The sequence below is a fragment of the Brassica napus genome, chromosome C7 (assembly GCF_020379485.1).
Source record: "Brassica napus cultivar Da-Ae chromosome C7, Da-Ae, whole genome shotgun sequence".
Classification (NCBI taxonomy): domain Eukaryota; kingdom Viridiplantae; phylum Streptophyta; class Magnoliopsida; order Brassicales; family Brassicaceae; genus Brassica; species Brassica napus.
The window spans coordinates 22,367,173-22,386,436 of record NC_063450.1 but is presented as its reverse complement, the minus strand read 5'-3'; the positions used below and the strand labels follow the sequence as shown (position 1 = coordinate 22,386,436).

The 19,264-nt window shown below is 35.2% G+C and overlaps 2 protein-coding genes and 1 pseudogene across 4 annotated transcripts; all 3 read left to right on the top strand.

Moving 5' to 3' along the window:
* Positions 1–2,931: 2,931 nt before the first annotated feature.
* On the top strand, positions 2,932–6,012 carry LOC106384579 (annotated as a pseudogene).
* Positions 6,013–11,552: 5,540 nt separating this feature from the next.
* Positions 11,553–14,877, top strand: LOC106389648 (interferon-related developmental regulator 1). 2 transcript variants are annotated; one of them, XM_013829967.3, is made up of 13 exons: positions 11,557–11,846; positions 12,331–12,496; positions 12,612–12,692; positions 12,820–12,902; positions 12,969–13,084; positions 13,188–13,298; positions 13,401–13,510; positions 13,600–13,915; positions 13,987–14,064; positions 14,162–14,212; positions 14,307–14,387; positions 14,463–14,540; positions 14,627–14,877. In XM_013829967.3, the coding sequence occupies exons 1-13, from the start codon at positions 11,837–11,839 to the stop codon at positions 14,669–14,671; spliced, it is 1,326 nt and encodes a 441-aa protein (XP_013685421.1). In that variant the 5' UTR covers positions 11,557–11,836; the 3' UTR covers positions 14,672–14,877. The 2 variants fall into 2 exon arrangements, with proteins under 2 accessions (XP_013685419.1, XP_013685421.1); XM_013829965.3 differs by having other exon boundaries at positions 11,553–11,846; positions 14,307–14,540.
* A 2,415-nt stretch (positions 14,878–17,292) lies between these two features.
* On the top strand, positions 17,293–19,047 carry LOC106389647 (beta-glucosidase 11-like). 2 transcript variants are annotated; one of them, XM_048762442.1, is made up of 5 exons: positions 17,299–17,896; positions 17,992–18,067; positions 18,192–18,263; positions 18,342–18,429; positions 18,535–19,047. In XM_048762442.1, the coding sequence occupies exons 2-5, from the start codon at positions 18,007–18,009 to the stop codon at positions 18,830–18,832; spliced, it is 519 nt and encodes a 172-aa protein (XP_048618399.1). In that variant the 5' UTR covers positions 17,299–17,896; positions 17,992–18,006; the 3' UTR covers positions 18,833–19,047. The 2 variants fall into 2 exon arrangements, with proteins under 2 accessions (XP_048618398.1, XP_048618399.1); XM_048762441.1 differs by having other exon boundaries at positions 17,293–18,067.
* The last annotated feature ends 217 nt before the right edge of the window (positions 19,048–19,264 follow it).

The following is a 19,264-nucleotide window of genomic DNA, read 5'->3' as shown; positions in this document are numbered from 1 at the left end:
ATTCGATGATTGGGTGTGTATCCAGTGTCTCTGGAGAGAGGGCGAGGTCGTGACTGTATGTATGCTTGCAGGAGGCGCTGTCGTCTTGGTAGATCTAGGGTTTGACTAGTGGTGATTCTGGGTCAGTTCCGCCGTGGAGGCTCACCGGAATGAAGCGCGTCACCGCCTCTTCTCCTCCGGTCTGCAGTCTCCTCTGTTTTTCCCCTATCTCCTCCTTCGGCCGCAACTTTAGAGCTTCCCCGTCTTGTTCCCATGGTCTGAGACGAAGCGACGAGACTGAGGAGCTCGTTGGGGACCTCTCACTTAGCTCAAGCGATAACAACCATGGCTTCCTTTGATGATGTGTTTGTATCCATCCTTCTTGCTACCGACGTCGTCTGCTAGGATTTGAGGACAACCCAATGTGGTGACTCACTTGCTCTTAGGCGGAACTCTCTATCGTCTTTTAGGTGGCATGTTTCTAGAAGTGTTATGCCTCCTTTTGTGCTTCATGCCCTTGTGTTCATAGCTCCTGACAAGTTGACTTAGTGTTCCTTCGAAGTCTTTTCTGTATCCTTTGTGTTGTGTGGGCGGTGTTGGAGCCTGTTGTACCGCTCATGCTTGATCGTAACTCGAGCTTCCGTGTAAACAGTGTTGCTACGGGTGAAATTTTGTCTCTCCGTCGAGATGGCTCGGTTTTGTTGGTCGAGGTCCTCCTCCAGCGGAGCTCCGGAGGCGTATGCCAGGTGCTTCTGTTGATGCCTGCTCGGAGCCACTTCGGTGAGTTCTTGACCGAACTCTCCCTGGCCATTCTCTTGCTTCATCTGGTTTATATCAGGTAGAGTAAGAAGAGTTATGATTAAGGTGGTTATATTGTTGTTCTACTTGATCTTTTACCTATTAATTACAAGTTTTCTGTGTTAGAAACTTGGAATTAATCTCTATGTATCCTAGTGGTTTTTTAATTTTTTGCTGTCACTAGGATCAAATTAGCTTTTAGCAGATTGTGGTTTCAATTAAATTTGTAACCGAACTTTCATTTTCATAATGATATTTACAATTTAGCAAAAAAAAAAAAGATTAACAAATTTCGTGAGATTCTAGTTAATCATGGTATTATTTTTACAGAAACGAAGAGAGAAGATTAACGAAAGGCTCAAGACGCTGCAAAACCTTGTACCAAACGGAACAAAAGTTGATATAAGCACGATGCTTGAAGAAGCGGTGAACTACGTGAAGTTCTTGCAGCTTCAAATTAAGGTATGTAAACTAATGTTAGCCGTTACGGTTTTATTTTTGTTAGAACTCACCTTTATATATACTGTTAAGAGTAAGTGCGAACTAAACAAATTGCAATATACGTTATAATATGTAGTTATTGAGCTCGGATGATCTATGGATGTACGCACCACTGGCTTACAACGGAATCGACATGGGTTTCCATCACAACCTTTTGTCTCGGCTTACGTGAAGGACTTACAGATTTAACATATAAATAATCCCTTTAATTGAGCCCAACCAGAGAGGTATACTTTGGGAACGTACCATTTTCTATTGATGGTGTTGTTGTTCTGTTCACTCTGATATTTTTGTTAAATTCTTTCTTTTTGTCCTTTTCTTTATTAAGGTTCGGGTAATAAAATATGAAAAGTCAACTGGGACTAATAAAGTAACAATCAGTCTTTCCTCGCAGATTTTTGAAAACAAAAATATATTCGAACTAGCTGTTAAAAAATAAATATACATGGTTTAATCATTCGGCGGGCTTTATTTTATAAGCATATGCACAAATTTGAAAATAGTGATACATTATTGATGTATTCGGCCGAGGAAACCCTTCGTACCTAGCCAAACACGAAACATCCTTTTTTTCCTAGGAAGCCACACGAAAGAGGCCATGTTTGATAGCAAGGTCAAATAATATCAAGCCTACGTTTCTACTTAATACTGAATAATTGTTAGGAAAATTTGGGGAAAATGGATGATTAGAAATAAGAAAATTGATGATTAAAAATAAGAAAATTGATAAACACTCTGTTGGAATTGTGTGAGTTCATGTCCAACTCTATAATATCTGATTAGTACGATATTGTCCACTTTAGGCCTAATTGGCTGGCCCGCATGGATTTACTTTTGGGCTCTTTTCCAAAAGTTCTCGTACTAATTAGAGTTGAACATCTCTTTATATATTAGACACTCTTTGTCTAATTATCCAATGTGAGACTTGGATTGACATCTCTCATTCTCCCCCTCAAGCCAAGGACCACACACCTTGTGTCTTTTTTTTCCTCTAGCGAATCATCTCGGTGCCTTATCGCATCTTCGATATTCGATACCCTTAGTCGTAAGGTTACTTTGAGTTGCTTTGAGGATGCCCATCCCACAACTGAACTTCCAGGATCTTCTAACTAATCTCTGCCATGCCCTCCTTTTCCATCTTGAAAGGTTTCATTCCTATTCGAAGGGGTATTTTGGTCTTCTTACAGATCTTCGTCAAACCGCTCTGATACCAATTAAAGTTGCACAAACACAAAGATTATAATAACTAGCACTTCTTATTAGATTTAGAAACTCTCTCAAAACTAAACCTTTCAATGTGTTTCTCTTGATGAAACATCTCTTTATGAAACATCTCTCCACGAGAACTCTTTATATAGGACGAAGCTACATCTTTCCCTAATAGTAATATGAAAACTTTCCTAAGCTCGATATGTTTTCCTTTTTCCTTAACTCATCAAACTTCACTTTAATGAATTAACTTGCTCCTCAAGTTAATTGGAATTATCCAACATTTGTGATCCATGCGGGCCAGCCAATTAGGCCTAAAGTGGACAATATCGTACTAATCGGATATTAAGAGTTGGACATGGACTCACACAATTCCAACAATTGGTATCAGAGCTCGAGGTTTCGAAGGTCGTTTACAATAGGAGTTGTAACTTCGATCAAAACATGGGAGACAATTCTCAAGCACGTGATAACGGTCTTGAGATGAACAAGGACATACGATGTCCTATATTAACATCGACCAACTACACCGTATGGTCGATGCGTATGAAAGTGATGCTTCGTTTATACGAAGTTTGGGATTCGATTGATCCTGGGAGCGATGATGCAAAGAAGAACAATATGGCGATTGTTCTAATCTTTCAATCAGTCCCGAAAGCGCTAATACTTCAGATAGGAGAACATGATACATCGAAGAAGATTTGGAAAGCTATAAAATCCCGTAATCTAGGTGATGATCGCGTGAGAGAAGCGAGGTTACAAACTTTGATGTCTGAGTTCGACAAACTGAAGATGGCAGACACTGACACAAGGGATGACTACACAGGAAAACTTTCAGGCTTAGCATCGAGAGCAGACGCGTTAGGAGAGATAATGGAAGCATTGAAGATGGTAAAGAAGTTTCTGGAGGGACTTCCAAGAACGAAGTTCATTCACATCGTAGCTTCGTTAGAACAAGTGTTGGATCTAAATTCAACGGGGTTCGAAGACATTGTTGGGAGATTGAAGGCTTTCGAAGAATGCATCAAAGAAGAAACCCAAGATGAAGATCAGTCGAAGCTAATGTTTGTAAAGAATGATGCACAAGGTCGTGGAAGCCATAGAGGTTATGGTGGAAGAGGAAGAGACAGAGTTAGAGGTTATGGTGGAAGAGGAAGAGGACGAGGAAGGTCTAATGGTTCTGATGGTCATAACAAAGGAGGAGAAGCTTCGGACAAGACCAAGAAGGACTACTCTAAGGTTAGATGTTGGAGATGCGACAATATGGGGTACTTCGTGTCACATTGTTCTACACGACCAAGAGAAGAAGCTAACCTAACGGAAACACAAGAAGCAGATGCATTATATATGCATGAAGTAGTATTCCTCAACGAAGAGAGAGTGTTTCCTAAGAGGTTTGATGAATGCGATGGAAATACGAGTAGATGGTACCTTGACAATGGTGCAAGTAACCATATGACAGGCAATAAAGAGTTCTTCTCAAACCTAGATGAGAGCATCAAAGGCAAAGTCAAATTCGGTGATGGATCAAACGTCGAGATTGTTGGAAAAGGTTCGATCACGTTCATCGGAAAAACATGGGAGAGAAGAGCACTCAAAGATATCTACTACATCCCAAGTCTTAAACACAATATCATAAGTCTTAAACACAATATCATATGTTGGAGGTTCATGATCTATGGATTTCAAGGCAGTTGACCAGAGAGAGCTGTCATGCGGTAGATCTTCGGACCCAACCCAAGGGGATTAATAAACCATCATACACCATCTCCTTCTGCAAGAGGGCCTTCAGATTTAAGGAGTATCTCTGCAGATGGTAGGAACAATATTGTTCTTGGAGGATCACCTGTTTATCAAGCAGCACCATGTGGCCCTTCATCAGAGCAAATTGTTTGGTATTTAGATGGAGACCCCATCGCTTATGAAATTTTTCCGGCCTCAGAGCAGCTTTGATTAGGGTATTTAGGACAAGATGAAACTGAAGGTCATCTAAGGTTTCAGCTTGGTGGGTACGGTCCAGTAGATCATTTTTTCTTTTGATCCAGTGAAAGGATTTTGCCTTGGCTGAATATAGAAGTATAATTGACGCAATCAGAGCTCGAAAATAATTGTGAGTAGAATTTCCTTGGCGTATTAAATTTATGGATATAGGAGTTGGTGCAAGGGGATCTTTCAACGGGGTAGCATATGGTTATTATACTCATTTGTATATTCAAAGCATATCTAGCCAGTGGGAGAGGGATGAAATTGTGCATGAGTCACGGCAAGCCCTTTATAAAGGACCTCGAATGGTGACTGATATGTACTATAAACACGCCCTTCTAATGGAGTTTGATACACCTGATGATGCTGCCATCGTTATGGCCCATCTTAGGTTTTATCGGGGAGAAAAAAGTAAACTTCACAGGAAGGTTCGTCTCTGCTTCTTCCAAGCTATGATTTCCTTGATGATTTTGAACTGTTGAAGTTTAGCATAGTGATGCACTTTGTGTCTTTGTTTCTTGTCTCAACAGTCATTCAGAGAGGCACCTTCAAATGGCTCCCACAACAAAATCATATAGTGGATCAGAGGAATATGTGCTTCCTTAATGAGTATGGATAACCACTGTAATGATGTACTTCCTGGAGGTACCTTTCAGCAAAACTGGCTTACTTCTAGTAACACTCTTGTAAATCCTGCATAAGGAGGTTAGCTTTCTATCTTACCTCTCCTGAATCATGAATGTCTTTTTTTGTGGGCGGAAAGATTTGTGTAGGAATCTTAGACCACCGTTACTCAGTCTCATGGAATCCTTCATGTGTGCCTAGGCCAGCTCCAGTATGCGACACCGACATCTCAGATGCTTCTATTTCCGTTTGTTCAACAACCCATTTACTCTCCTCCAAACACCTCTTGGGATGCTAGATCTCTGGGCCACCAAATCTCTCCAAGTGGTATTGCAGTAACATCATCACAGACTCAAGGACCTCCTCCGCCGCAGCAGGTTTCAGGTCCATTCGTGCCGCCTCCCGTGCCTCCAGTCTCTCAGTCACAAGGACCACAAGTACATCATTTTGATCAAGCTTATCCAGCTTCGCCTTTAGGATATTCATTACCCTCTGTGACAGAGTCACTACTACAAGCTCAATCTCATCCACCGCCACCAGAAATGCTACCATCTCCGCCTCAAGCTCAACCACCCCTTTTGCCTCTGGCACATTCACCTTTGGTTCCTCCGCCTCCCATTAATCCGACATTTGCAAATATACCAATGGATTCTCAGATTTGTAAACACGTCATTTAGATTTTGTAGTGAAAAAATTAATCAACATCTAAATATTTAGTAACTATTTTAATATATTACGATCATTTTTTTTTAAATGCTAAACTATTTTAAGTTTTAAATCCATTTTTGAATATGTTTATTAAATTTTCATTAAGAATTTAAGAACTTTTTATTATAAAATAAATCGTATTTTTTTTTTGCTTTAACTTTGGTAAAATAAATCGTATTTAAAAATATATACAAAAGATATGTAAATATATAAAAACTACAAAAGGTGAAATATTTGTATAATCCCAAAAATGTAAGATATGAGATTTTTTAGAGGTTATGTTATATTTACTCATGAAATTAAAGGTTAAAGGTATCTATTCTATTAAAACACGAACATGACCTATTGATATAGATGTGGTCCAACTATTTTAATACAGTTATCAAAACATTTTATTAATTATTTAAGAGAAATATTATATAAAAAACACAAATTTGACTAAAACACACATAAATATAAAAATTAAATTTCTAAAAAATGTAAACCAAAAAATATACCTGCCCTTTTAGAGCGGGTAAGAATCTAGTCAATACTAGTAAATTAGAAACATGATCAATTGATATATGTTTAGTTCATTTTAAAATATAACTGCATCTAATTAATTATCTTAATAACTACTTCAATCAACATATTTTATAATCTCTACGTTAACTAAACCCAAAATTTGCGGGACCCACTTCTTCTTCTTTCTGAAATATAGAGAAAGTTGCTCCTTCCTCTTTCAGTCCGTCTGTAAATTATAGTTTTACTTTTTGTTTCTGTTCCAGTAGTTACTCTTTGCTACGATGCTATCTTGATTCAAATACTAAAGTGTTCTGATTTCATCAGTTTTTTTTTACCAATCAAAATCAGAAATTTTTGGTTCCTTTTCCTTGACTTTTTGATATGAGATTATCGGACTTGGAGCATTTACACTTTTATTGGGAGATTCATTTGGTTTTGATTGACACGAAGTGGATTAGTTTGGCATGGAGATGATGTATGAGTTTCGTTGAAGAAAGGATTAAAGTATGAGTCTTAACAGAGAAGACGATGAGATTTGAATCGCGGTGCGGCCGGTGCTCTTATCTCTTCATTCCAAACATGTGGATTGAATATTAATTCACATAAAAGTAATTAAATAATTTAACTTTAGATTTTAGTTTCAATTTTAATTTCTTATCTGACTATTTTTTTTTTAAACAAATAAAAATTATGATAACAAAGAATTAAATAAAATTATTATAATGTAAAACCAAAAAAATATTAAGCTTATATATAACAAATTCATGAAATTATCAATAATGAAAATAAATTAATATTAATCTAAACCACTTGAAATAATTTTGGTTCTCTATATCATAATTCTTTCTAATGATATAGTAAAAGTTTCCTTAAAATCTAAATTATCACAAATCAAATTTATTTATTGTTATCTATTATATTAAAATAAATGCATGACCTATTGATAAATGTTATGTCCAACTATTTATTTTTCTATTTAAAAAATTACTTATTATTTTCTTTATATAATTGTATCTAATTTTATTTAAACATTATTATAAAACTGTCGTACATACTACTTATTATTAATATACATTTTTTGTAACCTTTGCTTTAAATCCAAACATTCGAAACTCACCCACCTCTACCGTTATAAAGATGTATTTAAGTGGAAAACAAATACTGGTCGACCAATAACGTATAACATTTTTTTTTTTTTAGGTAACCGCGGGTTTCCAGCGACCGTGGTCAACCGACTATTTTCGCGAGGCCCACGGCACTCCACGTATTCTTGGGATTTAACCCTAGCCCGGGTGGCCAACGCGAATCGAACCTGCAGGGAGCATATTGGTTCTGGGCCTCAACTACCAGTAGGCCAACCGCGTTGGTTAATATAACGTTTAACATACTAAATAATCATATTAATCCACTCAAATATAGTTTTCTTACTAATTATTTTACGAATACATTTATCACTCACATATAGATCTTTTATCAACACGTCGGACCCAAAGTATTTATCCTTTCCATAATGTTACAACCAATTATTTTAGCTATTGTTTAGTTCTTTGGTTTTATAATTAACCTATTAGATATTAAAAATTAAGTTTTTCAACTTTTTTTCATTTTTTTAATTTTTCGGTGCGGATTGGATTTGATATTGGTGTTCAGATATAACACTTTAAAAACCATTCAAGTATATAAGTCATATCTAATAAAGTATGAGACTTTGATTTCCGAGTCGATTTCGAATCAGATTTTTCGGGTATTCTTGACTAATTATATTAAGTAACTATTAAGAAAATATAACATGTTATAAACTTTAGGAATAAAATTTAAAAATAATTTCAAAAATGCATATGACACAAGTGTATAGTTATGCAACTTGACATATTTAATATAGTTACCAAAAATTATATTAAATTGAATTAATAGTAATTAAAAATATAATTAAAAAAAACACAAATATAAAAATTAAATTTCACAAACAATTAAAAAAAATATATACATGTCTTTTCAAATGGCGGGTCAGAATCGAGTCTATTCTATTAAAACACAATCATGTCCAATTGATAAATATTAAGTCCAAAAATAATATTTTATAACTCTTGCTATTTCTACATTTTTCTACTTATTTATAATTTGATTTATTGTAACTTTCCCTTTAATTCTTAATTCTAGGGATTCATAACTACCACGTTTATGAGAGCGCAAATAAACCACCAGTACATGTTTGACTAATATATATATAGTAACTATACCGCATTTATCCATTAAAAAAAAAAAAAATAACTCCATCGCATTTATACAGGACTAATTACACTTTTTTTTTATGAAAACAACTACACATTTTGTTACGGACAATATATGTTATAATATTTAAATAATATATTTCAATAATATAATCAGTTATCTTTTTTATAGATTAGTTAACATAAGTCATTACCAAAAATTATATTAAATTAAATTAATACTAAACATAAATATGATTAAAAAACACAAATATAAAAATTAAATTTGTCAAAAAACTTAAAACAAAAAATATATCCGCCCTTTTCTTTTTGAACGAACTGGTTAAAGGTATTTCCAAAAATGAAAATTTATACGAAAATGAAAAAGTTGATAAATCTATATTATAATAGTTGAATTTTTCCTCACTCCTCAGCGCGCCACGTCAGCGTTTTGTGAGGTCCACTTTTAAAAAGTGTGAAAAAATATCAAACTCATGTATTGAACCCGAGTTATTGAGATATAAACACCAATATTTATACCACTAAGCTAAATGATACTTTGTACATTTATGACCAAACCTAATATATATTTATGAAGGTCGGAAGCCCTTGCTTCTTTGGTTTCCTCTGAGGGTCGGGCCTACAAGTGTATTATGGATTTCATTTTTAAATGGAATTCATCACGTTATATGAAAAAAACTCAAGTTTGCAACAATCATAGTTTTCCCATATTGTAAACTGTTGTCGTTTAACATGAGTTTGAGTTCTTTTCATCATTGTCTCAAGAGTTATAGAGTTGCGCCGTGTATCTGTTCGTAATCTATTTATTCACCGGTGAACTCTTCATGTCCCCATCTTAAATCGCTTGATCATAAATGTTCTTGATTTGTAGCCCCTATGTAAACCCTATATACATGATTCTCATCTTTGATGAACCCAATTTGCATCTCCACAAAACTCATTGATTCCTCTTAGCTTAAACCATCTTCTAGAAAATGTTTCTCTCTACTTCTCATGTTCCTCAAACCGGCGTCCCGGCGTCCGTCACTCAACCTTCGAGTCTCTCCATCTTGGTTGTAGTAGTCAGAGCATAGCCTCTGGCTTCCTCCGCTTCTGGAATTCTCTGAACTTCAAGAAAGACAGAGAGTTTGTGGGAATCACGGTTCTCTTCCTTGATGAAAAGGTAAGTTAATCTTCGATCTATCACACTTATTTAACATAATTGTTTTAATTGATTTCCTGATTCTTTGTTAAATAATGTTATTTGAAGATTCCGTGATTCATGGGTTTACTCCCGTCGGACGTGCTAATCATTACATATCATCTTTGAAACCAGATTCCATTGTGAAAGTCGATCGTTTTGAAGTTGCTAGGTGCTCAAGCATGAACAACATAACTGATCATTCATTCCTCATTCGTTTCATCTCACTAACCATTATTGATGAAGTCATCACGGGTGCTCATGAGATCAATCTCTAGTCAGGATTAGACAGTTCGACAATCTCCAAGTGATTGCGAACACAAACCTAAAACTCTCAGGTATGTATATTAGCATATTGCATCTGGGTTTATTTTATGTTTCGATATCATAACTGATATTTAAACTCCAGATGTGGTTGGGCAAATCCATTCTGTCCAGGGCTCTGACCTCACCAAAGAAACAACTCGAGTCGTTATTCGTCTCCTCATTGATCCGTAAGAAACAATCAACACATAATTCCCTTGCTGACATCAATAATAAAAAATATTTCCTACCCAAGATTTGTGATCATCTATTTATCTCCCTTACTTATCAATCTAATTTTACACAAATCTTTATTTTACAGCTTAAAAGAAACCACAATAACACAAACAATCAAAACATAAAAAAACTAGAATCCCAAAAAAGACGAATCATTAATGATCACCTCTCTTTTTGTCTAATCTTACAAATAAGCTTCAAAACAAATATACCAAACAAATCAACTCAACTAAAACTCAACGACACATACATTGAGCCAGCTAAACAAATACAAATTACTCGGCCAGCTATTTAACAATTTACAAACTTACTTTCGCATATGCTTACAAAGAAGATGAAGACAACAACCAAGATCAGTGAAATTACATAAACAAAAAAAAACAGAGTAAGTTACAAACTCTGATAAATACAACTACCAATGATTTTTGTTTACATATTACCCATCAAATAAAAGAGAAACAAACACAGCCACACCAGGAGATACAAGAGACAATCCCAACAGACACAAAGGCGGCAACAACATCTCCACCTGCTCATTCCTCTTGTCTTATGAAAATAGCTTACATGCTCAACGTCAACAGACCAATGCTATTGTCTTCTTATGAGAAATATATATATTCGTTTAAAACCTATTAAGGCCCAAATACTAATTGTCACTTATTTTATAGTTATTTCTACAAGTTTTCATGTATTTGTTTTAAAGATCCGATAAAAGTAACAAGTTTAAAAATAAAAAAACATATAACCAACATAATAAGAATAAAAAAATTATTACTTAATACAAACAACTTACACAACTAAAGTGGAGAAAAAATATCCAGAAACAAAATGTACTTTCAACAACCTTAATATAATTTATGTAATATCAACAGTACAAGTAACAAATTAAAAAGACAAACAAACAATAAGTCTCGGTGACACAGCAAGCAACACCACAAACTATATCAATCACATTACTAACACAGTTTAGTCATTCGTGAGTGGAGAACAGTGCATACACAGTTCATCATCGTAACTGTAACCTATAATAATTAAAAAAAAGGTGAAAAACAATGATAAACCTAAAACGTAAAATTCACAGCTACAATAAGTCTAACAAATATTGAGATGAAACGTGGACGGATCCGTCCCCCGTCCACGAGGCAATGCCCCTAGTTAAACAAGGTGTTCGAGAAGAAAATGAAATCACAATCACGTCGGCACATCAGGATCCAACGGCTAGAAAACGAGCCACGTGCGAGAGCATATTCCATAGAAGTGAGTGGGTTGATTCTTCTTCGATTTTCACCGAGTCGGCCCCTCTTAGATATAAACAAACTCACCGCTCACGTTTCCTTCCTTCCTTCCTTGTTTGACCAAAGACGTAACGAAAGTCTGAAACTTTCTCCACCTCTCCCCTGAAATTAATCGCTCTTTGATGGATACATCGCCTCTCCGATCTCATTCCTCTTCCAGACTTTTGTTGCTCTTCTTTTGTAGTGGTGTTCGCGCTTCGATTGTTTCCGATCGTTGTTTTCATAAGTCCTTCTGACACAGTTCTAGTTTCCGCAAAGAACCAGCCTCCGACAAGACAACCACCATGGGCAAAAGTAAGCTTTATCTTCTCTATTTCGAATTTTAGCTCAATTCGAATTGGGTTTCAGTTTTAGTTTTCAAATTCAATTGGGTTCGAATGCTTACTTGTAACTCTCTGGTTTTGCTAAATTGAGTAGTGCTTTAGAGACTGCTGACGTTTACTGGTTTAGAAGGATTTTGTATTACGTATCTTGTTTGTTCAGACTGTTTTTGATCCAAAACACCTTGTCTGTATACTGACTATGTCACTTCTCATTCCTAGTTTTGGTCTGTTATGAGATTGCTTCCCTATCGATTATGAGGAGAAACACTTACTTTTTGAGAATCAATACAAACCTAAAGAGAAAACTTTGAAGCTTGCTTATGTTCCTTGCTTTTGAATCTTATTGATTTGAGTCTTGTTCGATTTCTTTGTCTTCGGCTCTTTTATGTTTCTTGGTGTGGTTGGTAAAGTTGAGATATCGTTTGATATAGGAAAACTAAGCTTCACTTTTGCAGAAACTCAGCGTAAGAACGCTCGGATGGATTTGCTTGATAGTGATGATGATACGAGTAGTATAAGCTCTTCCTCCACCATGCAATCTGAGCGACCCGGCATGGATGAAGTTCAGGTTCACAAAGATGTTATGTTGGATCAATCCCTTGATGCTCTCTATGAGCAAAGGTATGCTTCTCCTCTCCCATCACTTTTTAATTGTATTCAAAGCTGGTTTTTAATGTGCTTTTGCTTGATTTTGGATGCAAAACTGATATTTGACTTCTTTCTGGATGTTGTGAAGGAGTTCAACGAGAGAGCAAGCTTTGGCCTCCATTTTGAACGCATTCAACAGCGACTTGCAGCATGAGTTTGTCGAAAAGAAGTAACCAACCATCTCTTTCTCTGTTTCCTCCTTGAACAATCTTAGAGTTTTGGTGTTAGCTAATCATACATCATACATAACTCATTGTGGTTCAGTGTTTAACCCTGATTGTTATCTAATGTTTCAGATTTGCCACTTTGTTGCATCAGTGTTTACACTGCATCAAGAAAGGGTCCATTAAGGAGACCTCGTTAGCATCACATGTTATTGGTTAGTTCCCCAGTTAAAGCAACTTATTCATCAATTTTGTAATAACAGTTAATGTGGCGTTTGCAGGGTTGCTAGCATTGACTGTTGGACTCGGGGATCAAGCACAAGAGATTCTGGAAGAATCTGTCACACCTCTTTCTCAGGCCCTTAAATCGGGCCGTGAAGCCTTGAAAATAACCTCGGTATGGATGGTTTCGTAATCGAGCAGCTTGTTATTCTGTTAAAAGCTTCTAAACAGTGTTCATCTTGAATTTACGCGTTGATATTCCTGCTATTTTAGTGCAGACTCTTGAGTGTTTAGCAGTCATAACCTTTGTTGGCGGGGCCAATCCAGAGCAAACCGAGAGATCTATGCAGATTATATGGCAAATGATTCACCCCAAACTGGGTTCTAATGTATGCATCTTTACTCTTTTCTCGTATTAAACCGAGAGTTCTAACAATTGGTCAACCTAAAGTATGTAGTAGGCTCACAGTGTAAGTTGGCGTTTTGTGTAGGTTGTTGCAACAAAACCTTCACCTGCTGTGATAACTACTCTTGTCTCTTCCTGGGCGTTTTTGCTCACAACAGTTGATCGATGGACTCTAGGTCCCAAACTTTGGCAAGAGTGAGTGGGGCTTCATACATTTATTTATTGATCTAGCGTCACTTATATAATGCATGTATAAGCTGATTGGATATTGATAATCATTGCAGGATCGTAACTTATCTCTCCTCACTGTTGGAGAAGGATGACCGATCTGTACGTATAGCTGCTGGTGAAGCGCTTGCTCTTATATTTGAGTTGCGAACTCTAGAGAAGTTTGCTGCGGAAGCCAAAGGGTCTACTGCTAATGGATCAGTGAAAGAAGGAAGCGTGTCTCAGGAGGCATTGATGAACATGCATGGTGTGAAATCTAAAGTCACTAACCAAGTTAGAGACCTCGCTGCGGAAGCAGGTGGTAAAGGTTCTGCCAAGAAAGATCTCAACACGCAACGAAGTTTGTTCAAAGATCTCGTTGAGTTTCTTGAGGTATGCATGCATCCACCTTGTATGCTCTTGGTGAGGTTTTTTGTTGACTCTTTTGTTTGAATTTTGATTAGAATGGAGTCGCACCTGAAACCTCTACAAAGGTTGGTGGGGACTCTTTACAGACGTCAACGTGGTATCAGATGATACAGGTTTCTCTCGACCTGTTCTGTTGTTTGTCTCTCTCTCTCTCTCTCTCTTTTGTTCTTGGGACTGGTTTTTAACATAGACATGTTACTTTTTCAACAGTTGAATTTTTTGAAGCATTTCCTTGGGGGTGGCTTTATCAAGCATATGCAGGTTTGTTTTCTTATTTATTTTCTTTCCAATCTCTTAGGTTTTCTTTCTTTAAAGATTGACTCTTTACTGTTTCATTCAATTTGGCAAACCGCAGGAGAATGAGTTCCTACATGATGTATTTAGTTTCACTCCAAAGAAAATTGGTGGACATTCCACTATGTCTAGTGAAGAAAAGGTTGTTTGTTTGCTAGACTTAGTTCCTTTTATTATTTCTGGTTCTCATTGCATTATTTGCTTTTATTTGTGGCAGAGGTTGTTTAAATCACCAAACTCAGCTCTCAACAAGGCGAGGACGCTGTTCTTGAACAAGCAGAGGATGTTAGCTAAGGTATTGTAGATTGTGGTTGATTCGTCTTCTCTGGAAATTTTGTTTTGGGGGAGAATATAATGATAAGTGTGTTTTGGGATTTGCAGAATATGAACGATGGGCATTACGCTGCGATGGTGGAGAATGAATGAATAATGGATTACTATTTGTCTACTCTTAGAATCATATGATTGGTCCCTTCATTAGATATGTGTAGCATTTGAAGTCTTTTTTTCCAATAAAGTTTTTGGATGCGTTGCTCCTATGATATAACAGTTGTTGCTCTTAGAGAGCCATTGATAAATTGTAATTTGAGTCGTGTGGCGTTGTCACACAATTATAGTCTCTTGACATATTATTGGTGAGTTTTTAGGGTGGAGTTATTAGCGGAATATAAAAACTCGTCTTTTAACTTTTGACTAAAAAAAGCTAAAAACCGTTCTTAAACCCCCATAAGAACAATCGAATAATCAGTAACCCATCTCATGGATGATGGATGTTAGCTAAAACTTAATTAATGTTCTCGTTAAGTTCTTTAATGTTTTCTCGAATAATTATTTTCTGCACCGAAATTGTTTTATTCAATTTCTCAAAAGAACCATATAAAGTTTTTTCTGATGTATTGTTGTTTAAGATGGCTATGCGAAACTATTTTTTCAACATTTTCAGTTCGATTATGTGGACACCATGTTTTGTCATGTTTAATTTGTCCACTAGATTTTTACGGTCAGCTATCTACTTAAATTTCAAAAAAAAAAAAAAAAAGTTACTAGAGCTAGATTCCCTTAAATAATAATGTAATTAAATAGTAAAATTCCCTGTTCTAAAAGTCGTCCGCCTAGGCGAGTAAGCGGACGAGAACGCGTTGTGCGGTGAGCTTCCGTGGCGAGTTGGACATGATCGGTGCCATTATCCGGCAACCCGAGTTTTGACCGCAGAAACTGTAGTTTAATAGTAATCGGCGATTAATTATCTAAATCCGCGTAGTATAAATCGTTAAAATCACCAAAACCAAGTTGTGATTTTGATTTGTCAACTCCAATAAAGATCAAATCGAGACTAAATGATCCTGAATCAAGTCTAATCATTCGTAGAAGTGCAAGATATGGTGACAAGATAAAAGAATTGCAGAAATAAAAAACTTAAGAAGTGCAAGATATGGTGACAAGATAAAAGGATTGCAGGAGTAAAAAACTTAAGGATACGAAGAAGATAATGATAATTACGTAAATGCCATTCTCTTAAAGAAAAAAATAAAAATAACAAAATGAGCTGTCGAACTTGAGACATATTGACTAATCTATTTTTTTTTTTTTTTAGTTTTAATAATATTTTTATTTGTTTATCTGATCTAAAATTTTATAAATATCATTTATATTCATAATTTTGATGAAAATTACACTATATTAAATTTATATATTCTATTTGTCTGTTTTATACAATTTTAAACATGAAAATGTATTAATGTTATACATAATTAAAGATTAACATGTTTTATAACATAGTAAACCATCTAAAAATTCCGCCCCGCATAATTTTCGATTAATCCTCGATTTTCTCTTTAGGTGCTAGGCCCAACCCGACCGCCCGACTAGCGCCTAGCGCGTTCCCGAACAGTGGTAAAATTTTATTAAATTTCAGTTATGTCGATTTTAAATTTGGGTTTGGTTTGGTTTGGAAATGACAAATAATTATTGTATAATTGAAAAAGCTATGGATAGGAATGAATTTCCATGTGGTCTCAGTGTCTGCCACACAAAGTGAATCTGATGGAAGATGGTTAGAGTTGATTGCCGAAATGGTGGCCACTCAATTAAACTGGTTCAAACGACCCCATGTGGAGGTTAACATATTCAAACCAAATACATGTATATATATATATATATACTACATTTTGATCCGTGATTTCAAAGCGCGGAAATATATTTGTTGACAAATTTATTGATGTAACTGTTTGTTAGCTAATTTATTTCGCTATAAACATTTTCGGTTTTCGTTCAACTCTAATTTGCTTTTATTTGTTTTCGATTTCAGTTTGGTTGTGGTTTTTGGTTTAGAAATATATGAACAATTTTGATTATATATGAAGTTGAGTTTTGGTTAAACTGATTGAATATTTTGATATTTTGTATGGTATGGATATATAAAAATTTCGAATTTTTTGGTTCTAGTTACATTTCTGTTTTAAATCATTTCAAATAAGTGAGGTAAAATAAAAAAAAAATCTTCATATTGTGAATCACCAATATAATAAAATGGGAGAAATATTTAGAAAATTATTTTATTTGCATATCTATTTATTTAAGGAATAAATAATATAGCAAAGAATAACAAATCATTTTAATAACATAACGTTACTATATTCAGAAAAAAATGTTATAGTTTTTATTAAAAATATAATTTGTAATGTTTATATTATGAAAAAATTATAATGTCGATATTTTATATTTTCAAATATTTTAATTTGCTGAAAAGAATTAAAATGAGATGCATTTTAAAATCACATGCAAAGATCAAGTTGGGTCGCAAAAACCAATTCAACCAGAAAACAAAGCAAACATATATCTTATTTTACTTTAATAGACTCAAACTCACTGCCTTTACAAATCTAGTTTATTGTTTTGACCGACAAAATCAAGTTTATTATTGAAAAAATCACTGAAAAAGTTAATGGAAAATTTTGTAATTAATTGAAAAAATCAGAGGCATAATACTAAGAGGGATTCTGCTCTGATAGTATAGATATATATATATATATATATAAATAATGGATGTCGAGAAACAAGTACATATATAATAGGAATCTTACACAAATAAGGTAACTTCTCTCACCTAGCTAATTTCGTTATATTTTGACACATTCGTACTTTCTTCAAAAAGATATATAAATTTCGAAAAGGTCAGAGCATGTTTAATGGGGGGAGGTTCTTACGGTGAGGTTTTTATAATCCGTCTCTTAACTTTTAACTAAAAAATTAAGATCTGGTTCTTAAATAATTATTTGAGAGTTGAATTTCAACAACTAATTAGGACATTTTCGACTTCACTTTATTTTTCACTCCAAAATAGAGTTTAAAGTAAAAATACTTTAATTCAACTATATATTTCAATCTATAACAAAATAAAACTGAATTTATTCTATAAATATAGTAATTCATTTTTTGTTCATCATTCAATTTTCTATCTAAAGTAGAGTGTCATTTGAATATAACTTAGCTGTGTATTATAGAGTTACTATATTTAAAAAAAAAAATAGAGTCGACCATCGGAGATGGTTTTAGATTATTGAGATTTTTCTAGGGTTTTAATTACAATCAATATCACCAGGTAATGGATCTAACGGAGATATAGCTTGTGATGGGTATCATAAATATAAGGTTTGTCTAGTGGTCAATTATGCAGACAGACGTAATATTTGTTAAAAAGTCAGCTAAGCTATAAGTTTTGGAGAATGATAATGCTGTGTAGGAAGGAGGACGTAAGGCTGATGTATGACATGGGTTTAGATGCACTCCGACTCTCCATCTCGTGGTCGCGGCTTATACCAAGTGCGTGTGGTTTCCTTGCTTCAACTCGAATTTGTTACCTTGCTCGAGCTGTAAACGCTTTTATTTTATTTTTTTTGTAACTTAACGCCTTTATTTTTTGTTCGGTTGGTTTTTCATGTTTCAGGTGGAAGAGGTCCTGTGAATTTAAAGGGTTTGCGTTTCTATAAAAATCTCATACAGGAGCTCAAAACACATGGTAAAGTCAACGTGATTATATGTCTTGTGTCTTGGTAAGAACGTGAATTGAGTTTTGTTGTTATGTTTCTTTGTGCAGGAATTGAACCGCAAGTTACATTGCATCACAATGATCTCCCTCAGGCTCTTGAGGATGAATACGGAGGATGGATCAACCGCAAAATCATGTAAATCCAACATTTTCTTGCTACCACATTTTTTATTGTAATAGAATCTCTAATAAAATTGAAGTGTATGGTATATATCGCCTTATGTGATTTTTTTTATGGCAGTGGTGACTTCACGGCTTTTGGAGACGTTTGCTTCAAAGAGTTTGGGAACGCAGTGAAATTCTGGTCAACAATTAATGAGCCCAATATAGTAGCATGGGTAGGTTATGACTTGGGATCAGGCCCTCCTAGCCATTGTTCTCCTCCATTTGGGATGGTCAACTGCTCCAAAGGAAACTCCTCCACTGAGCCATATATTGCACTCCATAACATGTTGCTTGCACATGCATCTACCGCGAGATTGTATAAGCAAAAGTATAAGGCAAGCGTAATACACACATACATATCCATGGTTCCTTGAATTGCTCGATATGACTCTCTCTCTTTTTTGAGATCGACTGTATAGCACAAGCAGAATGGATTTGTAGGTATAGCCTGTTTTGCATTCTGGATGGTTCCTTTTACTAGTTCTGAAGAGGACGAGATGGCAACTCAGAGAGCCAAAGATTTCTTACTAGGCTGGTTTGCTGTACACAACTATCTTGAGTTTATTTAAAAAAATTCTTCTTTGGCTGCTCTGATGGAAATGGAAAAACAACGTTTTCATTTATGTAGGATTTTGCACACGCTTGTGTTTGGGGACTATCCTAATGTCATGAGGAGAATCGTGGGTAAGAGACTGCCAAATTTTTCGGAAGAAGAATCATATCTAGTTAAAGACTCATCCGACTTCTTGGGACTCATACACTACACAACAATGTACACAGCAGACTTATATCCACGCCAAGGAGAT

What these genes read in the sequence shown, in the direction of transcription:
- LOC106389648 (XM_013829965.3), top strand. An exon ending in GTTAGCATCACATGTTATTG is followed by an intron (nt 12,903 to 12,968) that starts GTTAGTTCCCCA and finishes TGGCGTTTGCAG; the next exon opens with GGTTGCTAGCATTGACTGTT. An exon ending in ACCCCAAACTGGGTTCTAAT is followed by an intron (nt 13,299 to 13,400) that starts GTATGCATCTTT and finishes CGTTTTGTGTAG; the next exon opens with GTTGTTGCAACAAAACCTTC.
- LOC106389647 (XM_048762441.1), top strand. Translation starts at nt 17,971, where the DNA reads ATGATAATGCTGTGTAGGAAGGAGGACGTAAGGCTGATGTATGACATG. An exon ending in ACAGGAGCTCAAAACACATG is followed by an intron (nt 18,264 to 18,341) that starts GTAAAGTCAACG and finishes TTCTTTGTGCAG; the next exon opens with GAATTGAACCGCAAGTTACA. An exon ending in TGGATCAACCGCAAAATCAT is followed by an intron (nt 18,430 to 18,534) that starts GTAAATCCAACA and finishes TTTTTATGGCAG; the next exon opens with TGGTGACTTCACGGCTTTTG.